This window comes from Esox lucius, chromosome 4 (assembly GCF_011004845.1).
Source record: "Esox lucius isolate fEsoLuc1 chromosome 4, fEsoLuc1.pri, whole genome shotgun sequence".
NCBI classification, from domain to species: Eukaryota; Metazoa; Chordata; class Actinopteri; order Esociformes; family Esocidae; genus Esox; species Esox lucius.
Genome location: NC_047572.1, coordinates 17,295,444 through 17,319,939, shown reverse-complemented (window position 1 = coordinate 17,319,939; position 24,496 = coordinate 17,295,444). Strand labels below are relative to the sequence as shown.

The 24,496-nt window shown below is 47.9% G+C and overlaps 2 protein-coding genes across 2 annotated transcripts; both read left to right on the top strand.

Annotated features, from left to right (window-relative positions):
• Nucleotides 1–520: 520 nt before the first annotated feature.
• atg2a (autophagy related 2A) lies at nt 521–20,041 on the top strand. Its single transcript, XM_013133476.3, has 39 exons — nt 521–1,043; nt 1,457–1,619; nt 2,692–2,841; nt 3,185–3,287; nt 3,496–3,634; nt 3,792–4,007; nt 4,113–4,212; nt 4,595–4,765; nt 5,140–5,331; nt 5,450–5,693; nt 5,798–5,939; nt 6,025–6,273; nt 6,409–6,673; nt 6,768–6,840; nt 7,001–7,169; nt 8,091–8,233; nt 9,043–9,167; nt 9,489–9,643; nt 9,779–9,929; nt 10,085–10,269; nt 10,560–10,640; nt 10,745–10,851; nt 13,935–14,027; nt 14,162–14,232; nt 14,324–14,400; nt 14,489–14,659; nt 15,068–15,194; nt 15,312–15,535; nt 15,670–15,899; nt 15,987–16,122; nt 16,305–16,535; nt 16,753–16,939; nt 17,068–17,233; nt 17,422–17,491; nt 17,588–17,670; nt 17,755–17,876; nt 17,995–18,149; nt 18,366–18,521; nt 18,671–20,041. The coding sequence occupies exons 1-39, from the start codon at nt 873–875 to the stop codon at nt 18,905–18,907; spliced, it is 6,030 nt and encodes a 2,009-aa protein (XP_012988930.2). The 5' UTR covers nt 521–872; the 3' UTR covers nt 18,908–20,041.
• A 698-nt stretch (nt 20,042–20,739) lies between these two features.
• On the top strand, nt 20,740–24,041 carry trmt112 (tRNA methyltransferase subunit 11-2). Its single transcript, NM_001304062.1, is given in 4 exon segments — nt 20,740–20,938; nt 21,055–21,156; nt 21,345–21,437; nt 23,525–24,041. Coding segments are annotated over 4 exon segments (372 nt in total). The 5' UTR covers nt 20,740–20,863; the 3' UTR covers nt 23,627–24,041.
• The last annotated feature ends 455 nt before the right edge of the window (nt 24,042–24,496 follow it).

Genomic DNA, 24,496 nt, shown 5'->3' with positions numbered 1-24,496 from the left:
TTTTGGTCTTAATTCTTGGTCAGGCATGTGAACAGTGTTGGGTTTTGGGTAAGCGTTGAGATTGGTAGAAATAGTTTAGGTTTAACTGTAATTATGGCAAGTTGGTATATCTCAAACCCCTTTGGAGGAATTCAGATAGGAGTGTGTTTATGCAGTGTGTGTTGAGAAGACTTAGAGAGGACACTAACTGACTTCATAGGAAGTATTCAGATGCTTTTACTTTCTCCACATATTCTGTTATATAATTAATTTAGACTTTGACATCAATATACAAACAATTCCCTAAAATTACAGTGGAAAACTGTTAAAATCCATTATATGCTAAAACGTATTTTGAAAGGGGTTATGAAGAGGCTACGAGAAAGGAACCAGAGTCAAGTGAATGGAATGATAACAAAAACTGTCAGGTAGAGTATATCTGGTTTGACCTTCCAAACATGGCGCATATGTCAATCTACAAGCTTTGCGACAGTGGTGACGCAATGACGTAGCGTCGTCCCCCACCAAACCACTTCGTGTATGAAAACAATAAACAACCCTGAAACGGGAGATATGCGAATGGACCTGTCGCAGAGTTTCGACAGTAATAACGCTTGAAGATGATCTGAAATAACCAGAGACAACACGTATAAATCCTGTTAAACATTGTTGGCTTCTTATTGATCCTGACACAAAGGATTTCCGAGTTTTCGTGTTAGGAAAGGAAGACAGACGGTTTGCCCCTTAGCCCCCTCTAGCTAGATAGGTAGCCCTGTAGCTCGTTCTTCGTTAGTACACTTTGTTTTGTTTGTTATGCAGTGTCCAGAGGACTGTTATCGCTCTCGTTTTCCTCCATCACCTCTTCGCTCCCTCACCCTGAACTCGCTGACCCTATGTCTCGCTGGCTGTTCCCCTGGTCAGGCTCAATCAAGAAGCGGGCCTGTCGGTATCTCTTACAGCATTACCTCGGTCACTTCTTGCAAGAACGACTGAGTTTGGAACAGCTGAGTTTGGACTTATACAATGGCAGTGGTGTCATCAAAGAAATCAACATCGATGTTTGGGTAAGAAAATTAAAGTAGTAGTGCCGAGTGTTGACCGACAATCAGTCACTTTTTTGTGTTCCCATGCGTGAACCCTCCACTATTTCGCAATTTTAGGTCTTCAGCATAACAACAGTCATGAACGTCATATCCTTGATTCTCGTGAGTTCAGGGAACAGCAGTTAGAGGAAATATTATTGTCAGCCTCTGATTGGAAATTACCATGGCTTATCCAGTGTCGCTGCAATTAAGTGGAAGTATATGTAACCGACCTATACTTAGGTCTCACAAACTGTCATTTTCTATATGCATATCAAACGAATCCATTATTCTAAGCTATTTGATTGTTTTAAGACCGTGTTCATTTTTCTCACACCATCGCACTCATCTCAAATTCATTTCTTATCACCTGTTTCCTTCCTTTCGACCCCCAGGCGGTGAACGACTTCTTAGAGTCCCTCGGTGCTCCACTTGAGATTGTAGAGGGGTTTGTTAGCAGCATTGAGGTGACAATTCCCTGGTCAGCTCTTGTCACCGACCACTGCACCCTTGTCATCTCAGGCCTTCAGATAACATGCAGACCCAAGTACAGGACCAGTAAGTCTCAACCTGACACCTAGTGTGTTTAACTGATGGGTTATTTGTCTTTATTTTGATATTCACTCAGGCTTAATAATGTTCAGGAAAGAAGTTGTGGTGCCCATTGATTAAGAAGGTCATTGTCAACCCTAGGTAATTAAATTAAACTTACATACTAACATCTTAGAGGAAAGGTATTCTGCCTATGTGAAGATGTGTTTTGGCATCCCAGAAAGTCAACATTTCTAAGTGACAAGCCAAATTAAAGACGCACTCAAGAATGTTCAGCACAGCAAATTAATTACATGTTGTACGAATTGGATCATTTGTTTCTCAAATTCACATTTTGTGGATGCTATTTGGCTAGTGTAGACTAGCTTTCCAAACTACTGGTTGAGATTAGATTTGGTTTCCCAAAAGCTTCTTAAGGCTATTGTCATTGTTAGAACCTTCATAGGTGCTTGATAAAATCTGAGTTTTTCCCAACACCTTCAATGGTGAAAAGGCTTGTTATTTAACTCCCACCTGACCATTCTTAGACTAGCTAGGTTTGTGGCAAGATACTGTTTAGCCTTTCTTTGCTCCTTTATACACAGAAAATCTCCACTAAACACCGATTTAATGTATGCTTATCTATCTCTGTGAATGATGATGATAACTTCACATTCAAGTTGACAGAAATGCAAAGTTCCTGATGTCTTTGCAATTGTTAAAAACCAGTGAGAGAGGTAAAATTACATTTCAGATGAAAACCAATATGACTTAATTGAAAGAGACTGCCGGGTAGGTGACAGCGTAGTGCTGTGGTACATCATTCTATAATATAAATATTTAAATATGGGTTAATTAAGTTCTCTGTGGGTTGGGTTTTGGGCAACACGTCTGCAGCTGTTAGAAGAAGGATGCATTAAAACACACGTAGGCCCAAGTTACGTCACTGTGGGGAAACTGGGCCCTGGTGAGTGCCATTAAGTAACACAGTACCGAGTCAAGACCTGGTCATATGAACTGTACAGTATTTTCACAAGTCATTATTGATTTGAGTAACAGGCTTCACTGAATCATGTTCATGCTTTATGTTTATGTGTAGGTGGGTGTTCAGACTCCCAGGGCTGGTCGTCATGTATGACCTCCAGCATGCAGCTGGCCCAGGAGTGCCTGAAGGACCCTCCTGAGGCGTCGGAGGATCCGCCCGCTCCGCTGGAGGGCCTGGAGATGTTTGCACAGACTATTGAGACGGGTGAGTCACTGTGTTTGGAAAGTGTCCACCTGTTTTGAAGGAAGTCAGAGTCACTATTGTTCATGTGGCTTAGGCCTGTACTGTAATTTGTCCTAGTGTCCCCTTGTTTCTGATTGAGGATTGCAATACCTTTCAGTGTTATCAGTGTTATCCAAGCCAAACTGTGTTATCCAAGTCAGTAATTTCCTGATGCGTCCAAGCCTGTGTGGTATTCCCACGCCTGGGTGGTATTCGCACGCCTGGGTGGTATTCGCACGCCTGGGTGGTATTCCCACGCCATGTCTGTTCCTTATAGCGCCTTTGTGACCGATAGTCATGACAGGTGTCCCTGTTTGCGTTGCAGTCCTGCGCCGGATAAAAGTCACCTTGCTGGACACCATCGTCCGAATGGAGCACCAGCCGCTGGACATGGAGACGGGCATTGCCTTAGAGGTGCACATCAAACGGTATGTAGGTGCATTGGTGCAGGGTTTCTCTGTTTATCTCTATGATGCGTAGTGACAAAGTAGAGGTAGCACTTCAATCATTCTAGCAATGTCAACTGAGCGTGTACAAATTATCAATTTCTGTTGCTTTTCCTGAGGGGGACGGTTGTATAGTGTTGTCAGGTTAAGTGCTCCTCTCTGCCCCTGGTGGCCGTGTACTGCACTGCAGGCTGGAGTACTGTGACGAGGCGGTGAGGGACCCCAGCCAGACGGTGCCTGTAGACATCCACCAGCCGCCTGCCTTCCTGCAAAAGATCCTACAGCTTAGTGCGGTTCAACTTCTGTACGAAACCATAGGGGGGTCCCAGGTAAATAACAGAGAACTAACGCAAAAACTTTACAGTGCACTCCGATATCCTTGCATGTTCTCTCTTACAGAGTGAAACCCGCATTTGATGAACGCAGGTGGGCTGACAGAAGCTACCACCCGGTGCCCATGCCAAACTCTCGCACTCTTTCCCTCAGGCTCCTTTAAGAGCGGACCTTCCCGGCTCGGCCTCAGCCAGTGAGGACGGTGATGACGACGACAGCGATGGTGGTGGTGGTGGTGATGATGATGACCCTCCAACCCCCACCCCAACTCCACCAGCCACCCAGCGGCCCCTCCTCATTGGCAGCTGCTCCGGCTTCATGGAGACCACTGTCAAGATCAAACAGAATGACATGCTGCCCGGACCCAAGGTCTGTTGGGTTGTTCTGTTTCTTGCTTCCTCGACTTTACGGTTTGTTTTGTCACTTGACTGGTTACAATAATCTCAACTTTGGTTTTCTCTCCCCACCTTTCAGTTGGAGCTGGATGGGAAAGTTGGTTGCCTCCACTTGCTGCTGTCTCCAGATCAGATCACTCACCTGACAGACCTTCTATCTGCTCTGTGTGTTGACACAGGTCTGTACAGGCAGAACCAGTTACCTGTTTTAGGGCACCATTATAATAATAACCGACATTAGCATCAAAATACTTATGTATTAACTTAAAATACATTTTTAACAAGGAATAAATTATAGTGCCTTTTAAGAAGTGCATAGTTAATGTGATATATATTGTTGCTTTATTATCTTTATGATTTTCTTGTCTGGCTATATTTCTGCTTAAATATTCTTCCCACTACGTCGTTGTCGGGTGCCATGTCACAAGAGGTTCATTGTGCAGGATGACGCCGTGTTGTTCGGTGCTTTCGACAAACCGTGAAACTTTACGTTGTTACATGAACGTACCATGGCATTTCCCATGTCCTAATGACCCTCCCCCTGTCTGTCTGTCCTCCCAGAGCCAGAGGCCAGTGGTGTGGGGGTACACAGCCGACCCCTGGACTCTGATGACCTGCGTTTGATAGAGGACGACCTGAGCAAACTGCTGAGCGCCAGCCCAGGGGAACTGGAGCAGGACTGTGACCCGGAGGACGACATGGATCCCTACTTCAGCGGCCTAGAGAACGGAGGTATGTGGAGGAGACTATGGCAGCGGGAGGGTGTTGTGGAACGCCACGTTTAGGCCATTGAATGGAACAGCTTACCTCTTAAAAACAGCCTACCATCTCCGTTGTCTTCACTGGCTGGAAAATGATCTTAGCTTCTGTTGATAGTCTACAGAATGAAACCCACAGTGGCTTCAGCTGTCCTCCCTGATGTCAGGTCAATATGCATGGGTGTATGTGACACTCCCTGTGGGTGGAGGTCCGTCAGCACTACCCTGGAGTCTTCTACGCCCGGGCCAGTCCACAGGCTCTGTGATTAACAGTCAAGGCATGAGCTCGATTTGGACGAGACCAATGAAGCACAGTACATATTCTCTCTGCCCTCTTCCCTCTCTCAGAGATGTTTTTCTCCATGGGTCCCGGTATGTCCAGCAGTGTGACATCGGCACGCTCCGGCAGCTCTCTCTCTGACAGCATGGAGTCGTCGACCCACAGCCAGGCCAGCTATGCCCAGGGCCTACCCCAGGGCCCCCGGCGTTACCCGGCCCCCGCATCACTGTCCAGCCTGCCCCAATGTAGCAGAGCACGAGGTAACACAACGTCTCACGCGACCACTGTCTTGTACGCATTTGGCAGCTTCACAAAATGTCACCTGTGGTTATATTCCCTTTCATTGTGGATTCGTCTTTGTGACCCGTCCTCCTTCAGGGCGAAGTAGGCAGCCGGAGCCCCTGAAGACAGAGGGGTTGCTCCGACTCTCGCTTGGCGGGCTTACCCTAACCCTACTAGAGGAGGACCCGGCCGCTGGGCCGGACGGAGAGTCCTCACTGGCAAAAGTGTCTCGGGTGTTCTTCCAGGAGCTGGCCTTCTTCAAAGACGGCATGTTCAGCGATCGAGACTTCCATCACCTCCGAGACAGTTTTTCGAAAGCTTGCCCACACTCACACATCCGGTACGCACACTGGCGCACTCTGGCTCCTCCCCGGCTTGTCACCGCTCGGCTGAATCGGCCTGTAAAGCAGTCCTACATATCGAGCCTTCCTTTCTCTCCCTCAGGATGACCGGGGCGGCGGTTCAGGTGGCGTGCGAGATGAAGAGGGCAGGGCGCCATGTCCGGGCCGTGACCTCGGACCTATCCTTCAGCAGGCTGGAGCTGTTGGAGTGCCTCTGGGAGCCGAACCAACCCCAATACACTGAGGTACGGTAGAGGCAGTCATTGGAGATGGTCTCCGGGTTTGAATGGAGCGCCAGCCTTTCAGAGCGTTCTCCCTCTTGCTGTGTAGCTGCTGCGGTTCCATCGTGCTGGTGTGTTCACGGTGGGGTCTACAGCCCGGCCCTGTGCCCAGATCCTGTCCAGCCTGACCGAGAGACACCTGGGTAAAGGGAAGCAGCGCCTGGTGCGTAGAGACCGCGCGGTCCGGGTTGAGCTGGAGGAGCTGACTGCTGAGTTGGACCTGGATGTAATGACTCGGCTGGAGCCTCTGATCAGAGCCTGCAGTCCCTCAAAGACCGGAGAACCCCCTAACCCACAGGTGCGCGCGTGCACACACACTCACACACACTCTCACACTCTCTCTCACTCTCTCTCAACAATCCGCTACTAAAAGTTGTGATATTTTTTATATGATGCATCTGTCAATCTTTGTTCCCATCTCTCCATCATTCAGAGCCAGAGCAGTGAGCTGCGCTCTGCATTCTCCGTCCTCTCGCCCCACGCCATCCTCAAGCTCCGTTTCCCCATCCCTGACCTCCGGCCGCCCCCCATCCGCCGCCCGCCTTCCCAGAAGGCTGTGCGGCAGGAGACCCTGGTGCTGGAGCTGTGTGACCTGGACATCCACTCCAAGGAGGGCCCTGACCTCCAGCCAGACCCCCCCGTTCCCCCCGCTGTCTCCCTCACACAGCTACTTGAGGCCAGCTTCAGTGACCTGCACGGTGGGGGCCCACGCTTACGCACATATGAACACACCAGCAGTCACACACGCATGAAATCTTCTTCCTAATTTAATGTAGTTGTTGTTTTGCTCAGGAACCTATGAGGGCTGGGAGGGGGGCTCCTTCCCCTGTATCAGAGTCAAGAAGAGCCACGACTCCATGGCCAAGTGAGTGTGTTTGGAATGTGTGTTGGGCTAGTAACTGGAAATCGCTCTGGATAGAAGCACCTGCTAAATAGTGGAAATATAATTGCATTTTAGGATGTTTTTGTGTGCATTTTGTGTGCGTTTCCGTGTTTACTCCGTGTCTCTCCCTCCATCTTTCCAGGGTGTCAGTGCGTGTGAGTGGTGGCGAGGGTTTGGGCTCAGCTCTAGGTGGTGTGGGGATGGGTCTGATGAGGGACCTGGGAGCCATGTCGTTTGAGAACCCCTGTGAACTCAGAGAGAAGACCAGTTCGCCTTTCTCCTCGAACCGCACCATGTTCGAGACTGAGGAGGTACAGCTGTTACATCCCTCTCCAAGACACACTCTCTTGTCTCACACCTACCCCTCTCCAAGACACACTCTTGTATCACACCTACCCCTCTCCCAGACACACTCTCTTGTCTCACACCTACCCCTCTCCAAGACACACTCTCTTGTATCACACCTACCCCTCTCCCAGACACACTCTCTTGTCTCACACCTACCCCTCTCCCAGACACACTCTCTTGTCTCACACCTACCCCTCTCCCAGACACACTCTCTTGTATCACACCTACCCCTCTCCCAGACACACTCTCTTGTATCACACCTACCCCTCTCCCAGACACACTCTCTTGTATCACACCTACCCCTCTCCCAGACACACTCTCTTGTATCACACCTACCCCTCTCCCAGACACACTCTCTTGTATCACACCTACCCCTCTCCCAGACACACTCTCTTGTATCACACCTACCCCTCTCCCAGACACACTCTCTTGTATCACACCTACCCCTCTCCCAGACACACTCTCTTGTCTCACACCTACCCCTCTCTTGGCCAATTTTCAGTTTCTCGGCTCCTCTATCTTACACATCACCATCACATTTCTCACATGTCATCTAACACTTCATAGTGATGTTTGGATCTATTTTCATCCACCTTCCTGAAATTGGAGTCTAATCTATTCCTGATTCCTTCCACCTGTCCTCTCACTTCTTTATTGCCCTTCTTGTCTGCCTCTCTCTTTCTCTCCCCCCCCTCTCTTTTACCTTACTTATCTCACTCTACCATTTTCTGTCTTTTTCCCATTTCCCTCGCTGTCCTTCTCTCTCTGCTTCATTGCCCCCTCCTCAACTCCGCTCTCTACCACCTCCCTCCTCCTCCCGTACTCCCTCCTCCCTCTCTCTTTCTGTTTCTTGCCCATCATTTCGGATCTCTCCCTCTTCTCAGATGGTGATCCCAGCAGACCCAGAAGAGATGCAACAGTTTCACTCTCAGTGTGTGTCTCAGTGTCAGTATGTAGTGGATGTCTCTCTGCCCCTGGCTTACATCTTCCTACCCAGCAAACAGGCCTTCCAGAGCATCTACAACAGGTCTGTCTTCATCTGTCCAGCACTTCCTGGATGGCCAAAACCTCTGGTTGTTGATTCTGTTTTTTTAAAGGCATGAAGTTGTTGATCATCTGTTGATACCTGAAGAGGTTATTTCTGGGTAGTTCATGCTTCTCTCTACAAATAGCGTTATTGTCAAAGTAAGAGGAGGGAAGTGAGGCATTCCTTGCCACCTGGAGCAAGGATATGAACATGAATTTGCTTTCAGATGTCCCATGCCATGTCCTATAGGATTAGAATCATGAACTGACTTCTCCAGACTGACAGGGGACATAAAAGCAGCAACACTAGAGAAGGATTGGTAATCCTGACCTGCATTCAAGTCAGGAGCTTCAAGAAAAAAGTATACTGCACATACGTTAGTCACTCGGTAGGAAGATATGTCAGTCGGTTGGAAGATATGTCACTCGGTTGGAAGATATGTCACTCGGTAGGAAGATATGTCAGTCGGTTGGAAGATATGTCAGTCGGTTGGAAGATATGTCACTCGGTAGGAAGATATGTCAGTCGGTTGGAAGATATGTCGTTTAGGAGAGCAGCGCCTCCCTCCTCATGTGACTTACTGAGGAGCTTTTCAAAGATCCTGTATGTTAAATAATCTCAGATGAATGGAAATTGAACACACCTTTTGTCACCAAGTCTGTCACACATTAGCAGGAGAGGGGATATCCAGGAGGCCCTGCAGGACCTGATTTGAATAGACTTGGCTATACCTCTGTTTTACAGAGAATTGAATCAGCCTCCTTCCTCTTTTCTACCATTTCTATTATTCTCCCTCTCAATCCCTGTAGGATCAATAATGACCTGTTGATGTGGGAGGCCCCTCCCCCCTCTGATCATAACAACGGCAAGAGCTCCCAAAACCAGCACCAAAACCATGACAACTTCCAGCTCTGCAAGTCGGCCTTCAGACTGGGTGAGACCCCCTAGTTCTGAGGGATGTGTCTGATGTATCGGAGCACACGTGCCCCCTGAAGACGGGGGCGGGGGGGTTGACGACACGCCACGACCAACCTGTCCTGAAATACATTTATAAAATACAGAGTCAGAATGGGTAGCATAGTCACAGGCTGGCGGTTTGATTGCTACACATGCAACTTGGCAAGCCATCTTATAGTTTTAAATAAACCACATCTGTTAATGTGTTGAGCAACTCTGATGCCCATGTAGACACTCAGAGGTATTTTGTTGCTGGTTGCGCAGCAGTTCTACATATGTGATACCCTTGGTCCCTCAGACTCTGACTCTGAGGAGGAGGACACCCACTTCTACTCGGCCAGCGAATCTGCACGTCGCCTGCAGTCGGAGCCCCGCCCTGACCACAACCTCAGCTTGCTTTCCCTGACCGTTCTTATAGGCAGGGGCCGCCTCCAAGCCTTGACAGACAGCAAGGTCAGCGAACCGTCAGCGAGGCTGCATCTAATTTGGGTTTAGGGAGATTGACTTGAGATTAGAGGTGATGGTTTAAAAACCAGCTGCTCCTTACTTAAGCCAGCGTTTGTTTTGATTCTGGCTCATGTAATTCAGGGAGAGACAGGAAGCCAGTTGGACCAGTGTCATGGTGAACTGCTGTTGGACCTAGAGGGGGGGAAGATGTTCACCGTTGCACAGCATCAGAACAACCCCTGTCTCAGTTTCCTGTGCCTGGAGAGCAGGAGGGTGGAGCTCTACCACAAAGGTGAGTGGACTGAGCTCTGTATTGGGGTTTAGCTGTGGCATGACCTAATAAATGTTTAGCTTTAAATGAATGCCGTGTTGTGGATGTATTCGCTATGAGTTCATGTTTTTGCAAAAGACTGATCACTTATTCCATTATTTTCTTAACCTTCACAGCTGTAATCAAAGACTCCCCCATTCCAGGACGGTTGGAAATGCCCAGCTTCACTCCCCCAGGTCATCTGGACCCTACCATTTACCCAACAGAGGTGGGGGTGAGAAGTGTGAATGACAGGGAAATGGACGTCCAAATGCTGTCCACGGCCATTAAAATCACCCTGGACCCTCAAAGGAACGTCAAGGTAATCCCCTCCCTGTATTACTGTTATATCCACTGGTTATATCCACTGGTTAGATCCACTGGTTAGATCCACTGGTTAGATCCACTGGTTAGATCCACTGGTTATATCCACTGGTTAGATCCACTGGTTAGATCCACTGGTTAGATCCACTGGTTAGATCCACTGGTTTTATCCACTGGTTTTATCCACTGGTTTTATCCACTGGTTATATCCACTGTTTGAACGAGCTTTTGGAGTAACGTTTGACTTCCGATGGATAAGATTAACCAGATGTCACTCACATCTGGCAGGAGTTCCTGGTTGCCCTTGGACTCCAGGGCGCTACCATGCGACATCACATGGCACAGACCAATCACAGCTGGCACGAACAGGTATGAGGAGGCAATAGGAGGAACCCTGCTTGGTTTTATTGAACGTGTTGAAGGGTTGCCTGCGCTTGGGCTCTTGTTAATTAGCCTTTTGTTGCTCATTACAGCTTGTTGATTTTCTGGATGTAATCGATGACCCCATCCTGGGTTACACATCTCCTGCAGTAATCACCGTCCTACACACACACCTAGCCACCTGTGCTGTGGACTACAGGTATATATATATATATATATACACACACACAGCAGATTTACCCAGGGTATGTTGATAAAGGCAGACTTTGTAATTAATTATGAACATAACATAATTCAAAGCCCCTTAATGATGAGAAAAATGTTGAGGTCTGTGACGTCGCCCGGTATGGCGCAGCCGGGGCCCCACCCTGGAGCCAGACCCGGGGTTGGGTCTCGTACGCGAGCGCCTGGTGGCCGGGCCTTTCCCCATGGGGCCTGGCCGGGCTCAGCCAGAAGGAGCAACGTGGGGCCGTATAGAGGATCAGGCGGCAGTCGAAGGCGGGGGCCTCGACAACCCGATCCCTGGACACGGAAACTAGCTCTAGGGATGGGGAACGTCACCTCGCTGGCGGGGAAGGAGCCTGAGATCGTGCGTGAGGTTTAGAGGTTCCGACTAGAGGTAATCGGGATCACCTCTACGCACGGCTTGGGCTCTGGAAACGCAGTCCTTGAGAGAGGATGGACTCTTCACCACTCTGGAGTTGCCTATGGTGAGAGGCGGCAGGCTGGTGTGGGTTTGCTTATAGCTCCCCAGCTCTGCCGCCATGTGTTGGAGTTTACCCCGGTGAACGAGAGGGTCGTTTTCCTGCGCCTACGGGTCGGGGATAGGTCTCTCACTGTTGTTTGTGCCTACGGGCCGAACGGCAGTGCAGAGTACCCGACCTGTTTGGAGTCTCTAGGAGGGGTGCTGGAAAGTGCTCCGACTGGGGACTCTATCGTTCTGCTGGGGGACTTCAATGCCCACGTGGGCAACGACAGTGACACCTGGAGGGGCGTGATTGGGAGGAACTTCTGTGGGGGCAGTTCTGCAGGGGCAGTTATTGGACTTCTGTGCTAGTCACAGTTTGTCCATAACGAACACCATGTTCAAGCATAAGGGTGTCCATCAGTGCACGTGGCACCAGGACACTCTAGGCCGCAGGTCGATGATCGACTTTGTTGTCGTTCCATCTGGCCTGCGGCCGTATGTCTTGGACACTCTGGTGAAGAGAGGGGCAGAGCTGTCAACTGATCACCACCTGGTGGTGAGTTGGATCCGATGGCGGGACAGACTCGGCAGGTCCAAGCGTACTGTAAGGGTCTGCTGGGAACATCTGGCCGAGTCTCCTGTCAGAGAGATCTTTAACTCCCACCTCCGGCAGAGCTGGTTGGCTTGTGGGACTCCTGAGGCAGCTGACGGGTACCGGCAGGCCAAGCGGACTGCAGCCCAGGTGGTTGTGGAGGCAAAAACTCTGGCCTGGGAGGAGTTCGGTGAGGTCATGGAGAAGGACTATCGGCTGGCCTCGAAGCGATTCTGGCAAACCTTCCGGCGCCTCAGGAGAGGGGAAACCGTGCCCTACCAACGCTGTTTACAGTAGAGGTGGGCAGCTGTTGACCTCAACTGGGGATGTCGTCGGGCGGTGGAAGGAGTACTTCGAGGATCTCCTCAATCCCACCGTCATGTCTTCCATTGAGGAAGCAGAGGATCAGGGCTCAGAGGTGGACTCGTCCATCACCCGGGCTGAAGTCACTGAGGTAGTCAAGAAACTCCTCGGTGGCAAGGCTCCGGGGGTGTATGAGATCCACCCTGAGTACCACAAGTCTCTGGATATTGTGGGGCTGTCTTGGTTGACACGCCTGTGCAACATTGCGTGGCGGTCGGGGACAGTGCCTCTGGGATGGCAGACCGGGGTGGTGGTCCCTCTTTTTAAGAAGGGGGACCGGAGGGTGTGTTCCAACTATAGGGGGATCACACTTCTCAGCCTCCCCGGGAAAGTCTATGCCAGGGTTCTGGAGAGGAGAATACAGCCGATAGTAGAACCTCGGATTCAGGAGGAACAGTGTGGTTTTCGTCCGGGCCGTGGAACACTGGACCAGCTCTATACCCTCTACGGGGTGTTGGAGGGTTCATGGGAGTTTGCCCAACCAATCCACATGTGTTTTGTGGATTTGGAGAAGGCATTCGACTGTCCCTCGCGGCATCCTGTGGAGAGTGCTTCGGGAATATGGGGTCCTTTGCTAAGGGCTGTCAGGTCCCTGTACGACCGAAGCAGGAGCTTGGTCCACATTGCCGGCAGTAAGTCAGACTTGTTCCCAGTGCATGTTGGACTCCGGCAGGGCTGCCCTTTGTCGCCGGTTCTGTTCGTAATTTTTATGGACAGAATTTCTATGCGCAGCCAGGGGCCGGAGGGTGTCAGGTTTGGGGACCACACGATTTCGTCTCTGCTCTTTGCAGATGATGTTGTCGTGTTGGCCCCTTCAAACCAGGACCTTCAGCATGCACTGGGACGGTTTGCAGCCGAGTGTGAAGCAGTGGGGATGAGAATCAGTACCTCCAAATCCGAGGCCATAGTCCTCAATCGGAAAAGGGTGGCTTGCCCACTTCAGGTTGGTGGAGAGTGCCTGCCTCAAGTGGAGGAGTTTAAGTATCTAGGGGTCTTGTTCACGAGTGAGGGAAGGATGGAACGGGAGATTGACAGACGGATCGGTGCAGCTTCTGCATTAATGCGGTCGATGTATCAGTCTGTCGTGGTGAAGAAAAAGCTGATCCGCAAGACGAAGCTCTCGATTTACCGGTCAATCTACGTTCCTACTCTCACCTATGGTCAAGAGCTTTGGGTCATGACCGAAAGGACAAGATCCCGGATACAGGCGGCCGAAATGAGCTTTCTCCGCAGGGTGGCTGGGCGATCCCTTAGAGAGAGGGTGAGATGCTCGGTCACCCGGGAGGAGCTCAGAGTAGAGCTGCTGCTCCTCCACATCGAGAGGGGACAGCTGAGGTGGCTTGGGCATCTGTTTTGGATGCCTCCAGAACGCCTTCCTGGGAAGGTGTTCAGGGCCCGTCCCACCGGGAGGAGACCCCGGGGAAGACCTAGCACACTCTTGAGAGACTATGTCTCCCGGCTGGCCTGGGAACGCCTCGGTGTCCCCCCGGAAGAGCTGGAGGATGTGTCTAGGGAGAGGGAAGTCTGGGCATCTCTGCTTAGACTGCTGCCTCCGCGACCCGGCCCCGGATAAGCGGAAGAAGATGACATGATGACATGACATAATCACTTCTTGCCTCCTTCTCTACTGTCTACTTAGGCCCCTCTATCTTCCATTGAGAGTGTTGTTCACAGCAGAATCCTTCTCTCTGTCCAGTAACATCATTGTGGACACTGCTACATTTCACCTCAGGTACGTTCTTCGCACTCCACAGGATTTGATTGCAATTTATTTTATTTTATTTTTGTCCCTTTCACACCACAATTAATTATCTGAATTAATCTGTGATTTAGAGTAACAATGAACTGGTGTTACTTCCTGATCAGGTTTATCCTGGATGATTCTGCCCTGTACCTTACTGATAAATGTGAGAGTGACATAGTCGACCTAAAACGAGGTATGATGACCAATTCATTAGTTTGTTTGCTGTCTTTAGTGTGCCTGTTCCTGCTTGTTTCAGTGTTTCATGTTCTTCTACTCTCCCTTAGACTATGTGTGTGTTCTGGACATTGATCTGCTGGAGCTGGCCATCACCACTTGGAAAGGGAGCGATACGGGGAAGCTGGTTCGTTTTAAGCATGACAGTTGTGATCACACGTCTTTGGTTTGAACTTGGGAAAGGGTCGCTGTGATATGAGCTCTCCTCTGCCCAGTCCCAGCCGCTGTTTGAGCTGCGTTGTTCCAACAACGTGGTCCACCTCCACACCTGCGCCGACTCCTGCGCCGCCCTGGTCAACATGCTGCAGTACCTGGTCTCCCAGGGAGACCTGCACCCACCCCCCCGACACGTATCACCCACTGAGATTGCAGGACAGAAGCTTCCGGTAAGACAGACTGACCGATAGACCAGTCAACAGGCATGTGTACTACATACAGCTGTGGAAAAACTTAAGAGACCACTGCACCTTTTTCTTTCCTTTCCAAAAAAGGAAAAAAAAGGAAAGTTTTGAGTGAGGAACAGAAAGGGTTAAAATTAAGAGTCCACTGCAAATTGAACGCTTCTGTTCCTCACTCAAAGTTTTCCTTTTCGACTTTTTTGGAAAGGAAAGAAAAAGGTGCAGTGGTCTTTTAATTTTTTCCGGAGCTGTATGTGTCTGGAAAACATTTTAGCTTCATTTGTAAGTTTTCTTATGTTAAATCATGGCTGAGACCAACTGAAGATAATGGAATTAGAGCGACAGAATTCAAGCTTTCTCACCTCTTGACTGAGCTCTGTATACTGCATGTCTTAGTTGTCGGAAAGCCCTGCTTCCTTGCCACCGTGTCCTCCAGCTGAGACGGCTGAGATCAACCAGTGTGATCTCCTTGATGCTTTGATTGACACAGAGAGGAGCCATCGAGATGAGGATGTGGATTCAGGTGAAACTGGTTGCAAAATAATCTATTGTTAAAGATGCTCTAATCCAAAGTAGCGTATTCTTTGCTCTCTGTATTTGAAATGATAAATATGAGAAAGAGGATGTTGTGTGCTTCCAGGATCTCCCACAGTTCCACGGGGCTCACCTGTCTCTGTGTATCTGTTTCCTGGGGAGGCACCTAAGCCCCGCCCACAAGTCATTGAGGAGGAGGAGTCTGCACTTGACGGGCAGGTGGCGACAGGCACTGAGGTGCAGGCAGACATGATGTCAGAGGAGGGCTCCGAGGCTTCAGAGGACAATGATGATTTCTGTATCCTAGAGGCTCCTGGGATGGGTATACCGGTGAGTCTCCCATGCTCTGGCCTGATATTTTCCAATATCCTGCTCTGTTTTTGTATTATTGTTTTCATTTATTTCTCTCTCTCGCTCTGGTCGTCTGATGACATATTCACTGTCTTCCTGCTGTCCTCTCACAGCCCAGAGATGGTGAGCCCCTGGTCAAAGTGCTAACAGAGGGGCCTATCAGGATGAGAGAGGGACACTTCTCCCGGCCCCGGGGCAGCTCGGACCTGTTGCGGGCCCCCAGCCGGTTCCCTGTGCCGCAGAGCAGGGTGGTGCTGAGAGAGGTGTCAGTCGTCTGGCATCTGTATGGGGGCCGAGACTTTGGGGGCAAAGCCTTGTCTTCACACACACAGCATGGAAACCGGTAATCCTCCGAATGGACACCTGCACATGCTTGAAATGTAGCCTGGTTGTAGGTGTTTTTACTGATTATTTACCTCCCTGTCCCTAGGGGGCGCTCTGCCTCCTCAGGGACGCGTGGGTCTCCATCTCGCTCTGCTGCTCCCTCCCGGCCTCAGAACTCGTGGCGCTGGGCTGGCGGGAGCGGCCGTCAACACACCTTGCTTATGGAGATTCAGCTCACCAAGGTAGGTGGACGAACGGTAATCGTCAGAGTGGTAGGTCCCGGAACCGCTGAAAATGGAAAACTGATACATTTTCCGAAATAAATGAATTGTTCAATTAGTGTAGCATCAGTGTCGCCTTATCCTTTTGTGGAGCCAGCAAAGCTCGGTAATGTATTACTTTTAATTTGGTCTTCCTGTTCCAGGTGAGCTTCCAGCATGAGTCGTACCCAGTTGTGGTGTCAGCGACCGGGCCAGGTCAGGAGATGGAGGGACCTGGTGTTGGGGTGGGGGCATTGGGAGAGCAACCTCTGTCTCGCCAGGTGTTTATTGTTCAGGAGCTGGAGGTCCGCGATCGCCTGGCCTCGTCCCAGCTCAACAAGTTCCTCTACCTGTACACCAGTGAGAGCATGCCCCGCAGAGCGCACTCCAACATGGTAAGGGAAGACACAGGCTTTTAGGGCTGTTTATCTACTATGTTGTTACAACTGTGTATGATATTGGATGTTTACTAACTGGTTGTGTATGATATTGGATGTTTACTAACTGTTGTGTATGATATTGGATGTTTACTAACTGTTGTGTATGATATTGGATGTTGACCAACTGTTGGATGTAAGCCTCCCTGACATGTTGTCTGCCTGTTGGTCCCAGCTGACAGTGAAGGCCCTGCAGGTGTGTCCAGACTCTGGTCTGGGTGGTCCAGAGTGTTGTTTAAGAGTCAGCCTACTGCCCCTTCGGCTCAACATCGACCAGGATGCTCTGTTCTTCCTGAAGGACTTCTTCAGTAGTCTGGCTGCTGGAGTGAACCCCTACCTACCTGTAGACCCTGCAGCAGAGGGTGAGCCCATTCTGACACTACACATCCTGTGCTCAGTAATGAAGCGTTTCATTCACGTTCCCTGTGTGGCAACTGTATTTTTCTGGTACATAGAGTTGTTTATGTTAAGCTCTCTTGTCTCCTAACAGTGAAGCCAGACCCGACCCAGAGACCTGCTGAGGATCCGTCCGGTGGCCCAGAGGCCACTGCTGGTCTGGGTCCTGACCTCACCGCCTCCATAGAAACCACCTATAGTGAACAGAGCTCCTCGTCAGCTGGCTCCACCTCTTCCACTGATCAGCCAATCTACTTCCGGTAATAAACTTTATCCATTCAAATAGAGTCCCTAATTAAAAAAAGTAAAAAATAAAATATTATTATGTAAATCTCCTATATCCTTTTTTTGTTGACCTAACCCAATAACGTTTATTTGAAACAAAATGTTTTTCGAAAAGATTTTCCAATGCATAGATTAATATGTTGTCATTCCTGGTCCTTCGAAGGGAGTTCCGTTTCACCTCTGAAGTGCCCATCTGGCTGGACTATCAGGGCAAACATGTTGTTATTGAGCAGGTGAGAGGCAGGTTACTGGGAGGAAGAAATGTCTGTTTGGTGTGTTCATCTTTGAGTGTTACACATCTGACCATTTCTCCTGGGATTGTTTTCCAGGGGACATTTGCAGGGATTCTGATTGGCCTGGCCCAGCTTAACTGCTCTGAGTTGAAGCTTAAGAGACTCTGCTGCCGACATGGGTACAACATCACTCTTTATCTGTGTTTCACTATAGTCTTAAGCACGTGTGTTTTCCGTAACGCATTCTGATCATTTCCTTTCAGACTTCTTGGCGTAGATAAGGTGATTCAGTATGCTGTCACTGAGTGGCTGACAGACATCAGGAAGAACCAGCTCCCGGGCATTTTGGGAGGTGTGGGCCCCATGCACTCTGTTGTTCAGCTCTGTAAGTACCGGACGTTGTGTGACCTGTTTTTCTTCATTGTCTCTTAGTGTTCCATGTGTCAGTCTACATGTTCCCCACAACCTCTGTCTGGCCCACCCCCCCCCGTCTTGTTTTCCAGTCCATGGAGTCAGGGACTTGTTCTGGATGCCCATAGAGCAGTACAGGCGTGACGGACGCATTATCCGAGGTCTCCAGCGGGGGGCAGCATCCTTCGGCACATCCACTGCCTCTGCTGCGCTGGAGCTCAGCAACAGACTCGTGCAGGCAATACAGGTACTACTGACCTCTGCCAACAGACTGACCTCAGTATGTCACACAGCTGTGAAGAATACTGATCATACAATCAGCCGGGACAGCCCATATAGTTTGTATCAGAACCATGCATTTTAAATGACCCATAGAGAAGCTACACAGTTGCCATGCAGAAGACAGAAATGTCGTATACAGATCATTTTCAACTGGTGTAATTCTCTTCCCACTGTCCTGCAGGCCACAGCGGAGACGGTGTACGACATCCTGTCCCCAACACCCCCCCTCAACCGCTACATCACCGAAGGACGAGCGCCCTCCAACCGACCCCGCCACGTCCACCAGCCTGCTGACCTCAGAGAGGGCGTGGCTAAGGCCTATGACACCGTCAGGGAGGTATGGCTTCTATTGGTCACCCAACCAATCAGTGCATTTTCCATTTGAATCCACCATTCAGAGAACAATCTGGTATGTCCTGGCACTGTAATTAGCAGTCTTCCATTTACACACTGTCTTCTGCCCCCCCCCGCTGTGCCATGCCCCAGGGCGTGATGGACACCGCCCAGACCCTGTGTGATGTGGCAAGTCGCGGGCACGAGCAGAAGGGTCTGCCTGGTGCTGTGGGAGGTGTCCTGCGGCAGATCCCGCCCACCGTGGTCCGTCCCCTAATAGTGGCCTCCGAGGCAACGTCCAACCTCCTGGGGGGCATGCGGAACCAGATAAAGCCAGACGCACGGAAGGAGGACTTCTTAAAATGGCGCTCTGAGGAAAGCCAAGAGTGATAACTCTGGGGCTGGGAGTGCGGGCGGGCGGGAGGTCAAGCTATGCGGGGGGGAAACTGCTAACAAATGAAGGGAGTGAATGGGAGGATGTGTGAAAGAGTGGCTGAGTTTTAATTCATGCAAAAAACAAACGACTAACTACTGCAGAGGGATTGACACCCAGTATTTTATGTGGCTCCAGATGGATTTGATTTTAAATTTTATCCAGTCAAATAGTGCTCAGGTCAGTCCTCCCTGTAGTATGTACCCCATGCAGATACCCTCCACCCCATGTTAGTATCCAACATATCATTGGCTTTCTGTTGACATGACGTTTAGCTGTCAACCCTAATGGAGGGCAGACCGGGCTCTACTAGTGGTTAGTCAGATGGATCATTTTGATGACTGGTTTTCTCAATCCTCTGTTGATCATACTTTATGGGCCGGTTTCCCAAACGCAGATTGAGGCCTGGATGCAATCAAAAACCATGTTAAAGGACTTGCGGTTTTTAAAGGCAATGTTCTCTCATTAGCCAGGATCCCTTTCATTCTAGGCTTGATTGGAAGATTGCCTTTAAATGCGACATTGGTTATAACCCACTAACACATTGATTCCAAGCCTAAGCCTACTGCTGGACTGACAGGCAATGTCAGAGCCTTTTCAGTCCTGATATGCAATTGAGCATGCACACACAGTAGGCTTTTTCTGAGTTTAGGGAATCGGTCTGTTAAATCTAAATGCACAACAACTAGATAGTTACATCGTTTATCCTGTATGCCTAAGAGAGATGGCTGGTGGAGGCTGCAGAGATTCAGTTCATATAATGTAGTGGCCTTTGCTGAGATCCTTGTTAAGGATCCTCAAAATGAAACTCTGTGATGGTCCATTCTGGTTTGCACACCCCCACACCGCAGTGTTTTGTTTCTGTTGTGCCATAAGCTTTTTCAATGTTGGGGCTCCTTGGCCCTGGACGATCACTCTGGCTCTGAAACAATGTGTGTAGTTGTATCGCCTTCCTGAAACCTCTACTCTCTACGCCTATATGGTCATTGTAACCAGCGGACACAATGATCTGAGATTAGATGTACTGGCTAACTAAATATATTCATGGGAGAATGTCTGATGAACTGAAAATAAATGGTTGCTTTCCTTTTTTTCTGTACATCAAATGGTTTTCCTTGTATGCTTGACAGAATGTGGTCATCCAGTTTGTACTGTTTGGTTTTCTTCAGAGTAAGAGATCCTAAGGGTCTTGGACCTGATCACCAATCTGGTTTCTTCTTCTGAACAAAACTTGTCTCATTAGTTGCCTTCCTGCATTTTTTCATTTGTATTTTCTAATTATATTAAACACTAGTGTTAATAATCATATTCAAAATAATATTGTGTTGGTGGAATGTGTCTGGAGGTTTAAGATAAAAAAGGGGGGTTTGTGGTAAATCGTTTTACATTTTTATCTTTTGTTTAATATGTTTAAGGGATGTACTGTATGTTTAGGTGTGTGTGTGTGTGTGTGTGTGTGTGTAAGAGTGTGTGCAGGAGTGTGCGCGCAAGAGTCTGTTATGCACGTTTGTGGGTTAGTTGTTACTTTTGAGGCTGACCTATGGGTTGTGACTGTCACACCTCTGTGGGTAATTACTATTTACTATATCATACCTGAAAGAATGACCTGTATAATATAAGACAAAGTACACAATAATTAATACAAAAGAAATTAAACATGGATACAAAAAACGGAACTTACGGTAATTTGTGTTTTCTGTCAAAATAAATCTGTTATTCAAGGAACCTGTTTGATGCTAGGAACCGCTGTTTTCGGGGGAACCTATTTACTGTTGCTCATTTCCGGTCCGCGTGTGAATTGTTTTGAGTTTGCATGGCAGTGTAAATTATTATAGACAGATTATACGCCGTATATTGAAACTGCTGTTGGTGCTCTAACTTTCTTAGATTTTTACAAGCTACGTGTTCCGAAGATGAAACTACTGACGCACAACATGTTGACATCGCACGTGAAGGGGGTAACCAAAGGTTACCCGCTACTTATCAAGGTATTGATATCTGACAATACATACTGGTATGTTGTCATATGTACGTCGTATTTACCTAGATAATGTGTATATGTATATTGTATTTGAATGTATTATCACGTATATCTGGGTCCCAGGCTACGGAAGTGAAAGTTAGTGAGGTGGAGTTCAATCCCAATTTTGTGAGTCGAATGATCCCCAAGCTGGAGTGGAGTGCCCTGGTTCAGGCTGCTGATGGGGTAAGCTTCTGCCCGTCTAATTCCAAAATATGGTACTCAACAGAGGTAGACTAGTTATTAATGCCAAGAGACTAATTATGGGTCTAACAACAGACAGGCTTTACTTTGGTACGTTCTATGTCTTTATTATTGTGAATGTCTTCCTGGGAATTATATAACTTTTTTTCCCTCCTTTTGTTTTTCATCAGCTTGGCCATCTCCAGGATTTACCTACAGAGCTGATCGCAGACTATGAAGCGAATGAAGATTTCCTGCGTAAAGTGCATAGGGTGTTGCTGGAGGTGAGGTTAAACAAATAACCAAATGTATTTGTTACTTGACTCAAAGTATAATTGATTCCTAATGTAATGATCAGAATGCATCTGTGGTAGACAACCATGGTCCTTGAGTTGTCTGTTATTTTTAATTTAACCAAAATCGAAGACCAGGTTTGTTAGGTTTAGTTAAACACAAGGGAACAATAGGAAAGATGTAGTGATTCCTATGTGAGATTAGTATTTTACCACTAGTCCTACAGTGTTTTGGAAGGTGCACTCTCAACACACAATCACACCATGAAAGTACCATGCTCCTTCAAAAACACACTGTTCAAAAATGTTCTCATCTAGTCTAAAATTGACCTCACTTAGTCAGATAGATCAACACCAATCCCAATGAGGTTCAGGTCTGCAGTAGGCTGTTGGAAGTAGTTGTCACTCTTATTTTGTGTTCTAAACAAATGATTGGTTTGCGAGGTGGTACCTATTGGCTGAAAGATCAGATGGACAATCATGTGACAGGAGTGCATATAACTGTCTTCTCTCAACTCAGTTATTAGATCTGTTTACTTTTATCTGCACTAAAAAGCTAGAAAGATTTCTTCCCCCAAAGCTACATCCATAGGGCTCCTGTCCTAGACATGACTCTAATAAATCCCTAACCCCTTGCACATCTAGGCTGTTCCTTTATTTACATTAACAATACAGGACCACGTCTAGGCTGTTCCGTTATTCACACTAACACTAGAGGACCACGTCTAGGCTGTTCCTTTATTCACACTAACACTAGAAGACCACGTATAGGCTGTTCCTTTATTCACACTAACACTAGAGGACCACGTCCAGGCTGTTCCTTTATTCACACTAACATTAGAGGACCACGTCTAGGCTGTTCCTTTATTCACACTAACACTATAGGACCACGTCTAGGCTGTTCCTTTATTCACACTAACACTAGAGGACCACGTCTAGGCTGTTCCTTTATTCACACTAACACTAGAGGACCACGTCTAGGCTGTTCCTTTATTCACACTAACACTAGAGGACCACGTCCAGGCTGTTCCTTTATTCACACTAACACTAGAAGACCACGTCTAGGCTGTTCCTTTATTCACACTAACACTAGAGGACCACGTCTAGGCTGTTCCTTTATTCACACTAACACTAGAGGACCACGTCTAGGCTGTTCCTTTATTCACACTAACACTAGAAGACCACGTCTAGGCTGTTCCTTTATTCACACTAACACTAGAGGACCACGTCTAGGCTGTTCCTTTATTCACACTAACACTAGAGGACCACGTCTAGGCTGTTCTTTTATTCACACTAACACTAGAGGACCACGTCCAGGCTGTTCCTTTATTCACACTAACACTATAAGACCATTCACTACAAGATCATTTTTGTCTAGCACCACAAGAAAATGTCGTAATCAAGTGTATCTCTCTAAAAAAAATATTTTATCAGTGAAAAATAAAACACTCATATCATTTGATTAATTACTTACTAACCTGAGTCTGCATGTTAAAAATACCTTCAGCCGTGATGGTTTATTAGTCATCTTGGGTAAGCACATATTGCCTGTGCTTATCTGCATCCCACTCCTTTTTATCTTTTAAAGTCTCTGGAATTTGCCAATGTCAAGCATACTGATACCATGATGCAGCCGCTACCATGATTAGAAAGGATAACAAGGCAGTTACTCAATGTCCTCAGTGTGTTGTTTGGGATTTTTCCCCAATATAGAGCTTTAAATTTAGACCCTCTTATGTAACCAATCGACTGTTTCTTTTTTCTTTGACTTTTTTTGTTTTGTTGTAATTAATCATTAGTTTTTTTCACTTAAACATTGTTGGATACAAGATTTTATTAATATTAAAAGAGGGCTGACTTTGTCTTGATGTCAGCCTTTTCAGTAAGTGTTCAGACTTCTGATATCCACTCTACACCCGAGGCTTATTTCCTAATTATATGATGGATTCTGGTTAAACTGTTGATGCTTTGTCTACATACATTAGCTTTCTTTCGACACCAGCTGATGCTTTTTTGATGTCAGTCTTCTACTGGAGCTTTCTGTTTTCCTCATACAGTGACCTCTGTGTTGGTCCCAGGTGGAGGTGCTTGAAGGGTGCTTGCAGTGCCCCGAGTCTGGTCGTGAGTTCCCCATCACTCGTGGTGTCCCCAACATGCTGTTGAACGAGGAGGAGGCCTAGAGGCGTAATTCGGGCTAACCCAACATCCATGGGTTCTTGGGTATAACATATACCCGGTCTGGTTATATGATCATCTACCAGCCTTCACCCTCCCACCCCGACCATGTGTGGCCCTGCTGCATTAGAAGGGAACCTGGATTCATGTTGTGTGACTTTATGAGAAGGAATAGCACTCTTTTGGATTGTTTCTGTTCTCTTTAGGGATACGTCTAAATGGGATATTGTATTTCATCCCACTGTCCCCGGAAAACCACGGATTGGATCTGAATTATCTTACAATGTCTGTGAGCTGATTTTGTTCTATTTATTTTTATAAAATGGTTTTATTGCGTTCTTTTTTTTTTCTTTTTCTTTTTTTTTTACACCTTTCCTTGTAATTACATTGCACAGATAAATAAATCCAGTTAAAACCTCAACTAGCCTACAGACGTGTGTTGAACGAAATGTAATTATGTCAAACTATGATAAATCACCAAACCATATCCTTGAGTGTGTTGTGGCAGGGTAGGAGAACTGCTAAGAGCTCAGTGACGTGGCAAAGCTGTGACTATTTGCTGTGACTATATTTGGGCTGAGGAAACTATAAAATGCACTAGCCAGGGATAAGTTGTTTTTGGAGAAGTATATTTGAACCCACATATTGCAATACCACCGCTAACCACCAGGCTGTTTTGATCCATTCGCCCCCAGGTCAGCCTGCACTGTTGCCAAACTACCCTACATCCACGTAGGCAAACTTTGCTCTGAGCTGCTGTGTGGGTCACACAGTCTGAGGCGCAGCGTTTGTCTGCCATGTTGAAACAGGAAAGTATTTGTTCCCATGCAACTTGAAGTGTTATCATTTTTAGAAACTTGACAGGAGAAAAAATG

Excerpts from the sequence above, each read along its gene's own strand:
- atg2a (XM_013133476.3), top strand. The coding sequence starts at position 873 with ATGTCTCGCTGGCTGTTCCCCTGGTCAGGCTCAATCAAGAAGCGGGCC. Across the intron at positions 4,213-4,594 it reads TGCTCTGTGTGTTGACACAG|AGCCAGAGGCCAGTGGTGTG; the intron begins GTCTGTACAGGC and ends CTGTCCTCCCAG. Across the intron at positions 17,671-17,754 it reads AGACTCTGCTGCCGACATGG|ACTTCTTGGCGTAGATAAGG; the intron begins GTACAACATCAC and ends ATTTCCTTTCAG.